The following is a 5,667-nucleotide window of genomic DNA, read 5'->3' as shown; positions in this document are numbered from 1 at the left end:
GCTTCTATTGTTCTCATTTGTAAGTCGCTTTGGATAAAAGCGTCTGCTAAATGACTAAATGTAAATGTATCTCATAATTATGACTTTTTATGTCATACTTACTACAAAGTATGGCATGATTGTAATTTTTTGTGATAATAATGAATGACCAAAGCATGATTTTGTTTTTATGTAGCAGAAATGGGCTATCCCTTTTAGTTTTTCACACTAGCAACATGATCTACAGCAAAATCTGTGTTAGTTTAAATATCTTAATCCTTGATAATCCTAAAATATCTTAATATTTGGACTTTTTGTCACAACTATGACACCGTATCTCATTAATGTTGATATCATAATTGCTAGTAGTAGTAGTAGTAGTAACTTTATTTATTAATTTAAATTTATTTAAATGTTATAAAATATTTTTTCCCTCTATTTTTAAAAAACACCGGTATCCTGAATCTTCTACCCGAAGGCCAAAGCTCAAACTCATTATACAGTGGGTGCCTATCATTAGATATAATTTTCATAGCTTTACCAATACATCTAGTCTGATAAATTTGTTGTAAACCCATCACAGGGATATCAAGTAATTTACTCGCAGTACTTATAATTTTCCTGAACATACTCTTTTGTTCCACCGTAACATTCCCGAACCAGCAAGTAATACAAAAAGTCAGTACACTTTCAATAAAAGAGTTATAAAACACCTTTAACAATGGAGGGCTTACGCTAAATGACACCATCTTTCTAAGGAAATATAGTCTTTGCTGGCCCTTTTTGTTCACAGCGTCAGTCCATTTATCCCACCTCAGTTTGTGATCTAAAACAACTCCAAGGTATTTATATTCTTCTACCCTCTGAATCTGGTCCCCTTTAATAATGGTCACACTCGTTGAGGACTCTTTCCTAAAATCAATACACGTTTCTTTAGTTTTTTAAACATTTAACTTGAGATTTGATACATCACACCAAGAAACAAATTTAGTTTAAAAGGGTCCATGACTGTCCTCATCCCTTCTAAGGAGACTAACCAGTGCAGTATCATCTGCAAATTTGATTAAATATCTCGCTGGGCAAGTACTCTTACAATGATTTGTGTACATAATAAACAGTAAGGGTGAGAGGACACAACCTTGTGGGGAACCAATATTCGTGATTTGTTTGTCAGACAATGAGGTACCCACACACACTCGTTGAACTCTGTTACTTAAAAAATCCTGCAACCACAAAATCACTCCTCCATCTAGAGAGAAATCTGCAGATAATCTTTCGACCAGAACAGATGTCACAATATTATTAAAAGCAGAAGAAAAAAATCACCAAAAATAATTTTCACATGATTTTTAGGACCCTCAAGATGTGAATAAACAATATGTAACAATGTTAAAATAGCATCATCTACTCCCTTATTTGACTGATAAGCAAATTGAAAAGGAAAAAATTGAAAAAAATTGAGTCATGATGTCAGAATTATTGTATAGCATCTCAAAACGTGACTTTTTCCCTTATAATTTCATATTGTATGTCATAATTATGACTTTTTATATCCGCATTTAGAGTTTTTCACATCATAATTTTGATTTATGTCATAATTACGACTTAGTATCTCATAATTCTGACTTTTCTATCACAATTTCCATTTTTTAGGTCATAACTATGGCTTATCTTATAATTATGAGTTTTTATGTGATAATTAAGACTTCTTATGTCAAACTTATAACATAGTATCGCATAATTAAGTTTTTTATGTCATAGTTATGAACTACAAAGCATGATTTTGTTTCTTATGTGGCAGAAATGAGCTATTCCAGCAAAATCTGTGTTAGTTAAAATATCTTATTCCTGAAACAACATTATTAATCCGTCTTTCAGATCGCTTCAGCCCTTAATGTCTGCATTCGGCTCTCAATTCCCATCAAGTGCTTCCTGAGTTATTCTGATCCAACATCATCTCACCTGGCGAAGTATCCAGGCCTCTTCTCTGTCTTCTCCATCGCGGCAATGTTGCCTGAGCGGTCCTGTCTTCACAAAGACACAAAAAGGGAGGTGAATATCGGCCCCTAAATATGTGCGCCCTTATCTTTAGCCGCAGGTCAATGGGTCACGTAGAGGGTTGCTGCAATAACCACAATGACATCAGCATCAGGGACGAGAAACTGTTGATTCAGACCGGATCTAGCCAGGCTGAGCTTGTTTTTTTGGGGTGAAGCAACTAGATGACATATCTTTATTGTTAAAACACTCATTATTGTTCAAGATCAACAAAGCCAGTGTTTGATTTGAGAGAAGCAGCATTGATTAGATTGAGCCTAGTGCTGGGCGGTATACCGGTTCATACCGAATACCGGTGTTTACTTTTGTTATGATATGAATTTTTAAAATACCGTGCCAATGAAAAATTCTTCTGAACATTCATTAATCTTAGGTATTCCAATATTTAATAACACGAAAGTTGCAACTGTGTTATTTAATGAGCTAACATGAACTAAGACTTAACTAATAATTAATAACTTCTGTAGCAAATGTAGCTATTGCTCATTGTGAATGTTAATGCATTAACTAAGGTTAACTAATATGGTCTTATTGTAAAGTGATACCTATTGGTCTTTATAGTGGTGGTCTTGCACTTTATATGGTCTTTTGCACTTTAATCTGTGTAAAACTTTTAACTTTATACATTTTTCTGTATTGCTTTATTGCATTTAAATGTTCAGTTATTTTTGTTATAAGAAAAAAGTTATTAAACCTGTTATACTGTATTATGACAGCACTTTTTTTTGTAACTAAATTTCAACATCGTGATAATACCGTATACCGTGATAAACCCATTATCAATTAATCGCAACATGAAAATTTGATACCGGCATATCTCTAGTCAATATACTGCAGTATTTCCTCTCTCAATCAGTAGAAAATATACTTAACACCCGGTCATGCATGAAAAAAAATACCGTCATGTACCGTGAAACCGATATAACTTTTAAAAATACCGTGATATACATTTTTGGTCATACCGCCCAGCACTAATTGAGCCCAAGCATTTGATTACTAACTGATATCTCAAATCAGTCTGCTTTGATAGACGCTTTGGTTACATGATGATGGGCAAACTGAATGGATAAATGACAACCACATTTCAGATCAATAAACAGAGAGGGAAAACCCACGTTTATCACGTCTGACATGTGAAACTCACGCGCGTGCATCACGTTACAGCAGATCTGTCATATGCACAACATTGGAAATGCGTACCTTAGATGCATGCATTGCATGCAAGGTTTTAAAAATGTTGGCAACAAAGACAAAAGATGACATCATGCATAACTTTATTTATCGTGATCGACATACAGGCCAAATGATGCATGTTATATATAAACGGTTATATCAATAAATGCGTGCTTCTTTCTATATCAAAGCACAAAGACATTCCTATTGCATGTCGGGTTGAAAACAAATACAATACAGATAATAACACAAGCATCGGAATTACACGCACATGTGAAGAGAAACAAAAACCCACCTAAACAAACACTAACGTTACATCCCGGAGGATCCAGCAGCTTCCTTCACTTCCAACAGCATCAGTCGTCGATCATATCAATAATCTTCTTATTCATGTGGTAAATGTGGATGAGAGTGTGTTATTGTTGAGAACATAAACACACACATACACTCCGAGCTAACAGGCTAAAGCTAACGGTATTAAAGTCCTTCCATATCGAGATTCAAAGCGGATTCCGTTTGTTTGTTTCTGGATATTTCGGTAACACCGACGCCTCTTTTTGGGACTTTGACCCGTTTTATCGAGACTCAATCGGACAAAACGCTAGATATATAAAATATAATTATTTATGTAGTCATGTCTAAATTTAAATATCGGTTTTCTCATAGGTTGAAGTCCTCTCGTGCCACGCCCATTTCCCGTGTGATTGACAGGAAAAGCGGAAACGCCCCTCCCCCGCTTTATCTCCACATCCATGACGTATTTATTTCGTGTTTTTATTGTTTTATAGTAACTTTTATACATCATAGGAATATTTAAAATAGTTTTGTGGATTTTGACAGTTTTTTTTTATTTTGTTGCAATTGTTGCTTTATTTTTATTTTACTTTTTATTTTTATTTAATTTTAAGCACAATATAAGCAATTATCTTAACATCCAAAAATTTCAAAACATTGTTTTGGCCAATAGATACTGTAATTAATACATTTACAACATTATACACTACCAGTCAAAAGTTTTTGAAAAGTAAGATTTTTAATTTTTCTCTTCTGCTCAGCAAGCCTGCTAAAATTTTGAAATATTTTACTATTTATGCCTTAAAAGGTTAAATTAAATAAAACCTATGTGGGTAGTAGACAGTGAGGCTTTGAAACAGAGCCATTGAGAGCATGATAATAACCGATGCAAACATATATAAGGTAAGATTTTTGAAAGACATCTTTTCTGCTCACCAAGGCTGCATTTATTTGATCCAAAGTACAGCAAAAACAGTAAAATTTTGAAATATTTTACTATTTAAATTTGAATATATTTATGTATTTATATTCTATTTGAATATATTCTAAAATGTAATTTATTCCTATATACTTAGATCAGTATCAGTATTGTTTCAGTATTTCAGTAAAATCAGTATTGTTTGGAAAAACAAGCATATTTTCCATAATAATAATAATAATTTTGCACTTTAATCTGTGTAAAACTTTTAACTTTATACATTTTTCTGTATTGCTTTATTGCATTTAAATGTTCAGCTATTTTTGTTATAAGAAAAAAGTTATTAAACCTGTTATACTGTATTATGACAGCACTTTTTTTTGTAACTAAATTTCAACATCGTGATAATACCGTATACCGTGATAAACCCATTATCAATTAATCGCAACATGAAAATTTGATACCGGCATATCTCTAGTCAATATACTGCAGTATTTCCTCTCTCAATCAGTAGAAAATATACTTAACACCCGGTCATGCATGAAAAAAAATACCGTCATGTACCGTGAAACCGATATAACTTTTAAAAATACCGTGATATACATTTTTGGTCATACCGCCCAGCACTAATTGAGCCCAAGCATTTGATTACTAACTGATATCTCAAATCAGTCTGCTTTGATAGACGCTTTGGTTACATGATGATGGGCAAACTGAATGGATAAATGACAACCACATTTCAGATCAATAAACAGAGAGGGAAAACCCACGTTTATCACGTCTGACATGTGAAACTCACGCGCGTGCATCACGTTACAGCAGATCTGTCATATGCACAACATTGGAAATGCGTACCTTAGATGCATGCATTGCATGCAAGGTTTTAAAAATGTTGGCAACAAAGACAAAAGATGACATCATGCATAACTTTATTTATCGTGATCGACATACAGGCCAAATGATGCATGTTATATATAAACGGTTATATCAATAAATGCGTGCTTCTTTCTATATCAAAGCACAAAGACATTCCTATTGCATGTCGGGTTGAAAACAAATACAATACAGATAATAACACAAGCATCGGAATTACACGCACATGTGAAGAGAAACAAAAACCCACCTAAACAAACACTAACGTTACATCCCGGAGGATCCAGCAGCTTCCTTCACTTCCAACAGCATCAGTCGTCGATCATATCAATAATCTTCTTATTCATGTGGTAAATGTGGATGAGAGTGTG

General features: G+C 33.6%; 1 protein-coding gene across 3 annotated transcripts in view; it reads right to left on the bottom strand.

Annotated features, from left to right (window-relative positions):
• The window catches only part of LOC107671087 (nuclear receptor coactivator 7-like), a 37,513-nt gene extending 33,669 nt beyond the window's left edge, over positions 1–3,844 (bottom strand). For 2 of the 3 annotated variants that reach the window (XM_016463932.1, XM_016463934.1), the window contains exons 1-2: positions 3,506–3,844; positions 1,942–2,007 (exon numbers count right to left, since the gene is read on the bottom strand). In XM_016463932.1, the coding sequence (XP_016319418.1) occupies positions 1,942–1,979 (38 nt within the window). In that variant the 5' untranslated portion in view covers positions 1,980–2,007; positions 3,506–3,844. The remainder of the gene's footprint in view (positions 1–1,941; positions 2,008–3,505) is intronic. The other variant, XM_016463933.1, reaches the window with a different exon arrangement.
• Between the last annotated feature and the right edge of the window lie 1,823 nt (positions 3,845–5,667).

Source organism: Sinocyclocheilus anshuiensis, unplaced genomic scaffold (genome assembly GCF_001515605.1).
Source record: "Sinocyclocheilus anshuiensis isolate Anshui unplaced genomic scaffold, SAMN03320099.WGS_v1.1 scaffold2876, whole genome shotgun sequence".
In the NCBI taxonomy this organism is placed as follows: Eukaryota; Metazoa; Chordata; class Actinopteri; order Cypriniformes; family Cyprinidae; genus Sinocyclocheilus; species Sinocyclocheilus anshuiensis.
Note: the sequence above shows the minus strand (reverse complement) of the source record. Positions and strands in the feature narration are given on the sequence as shown.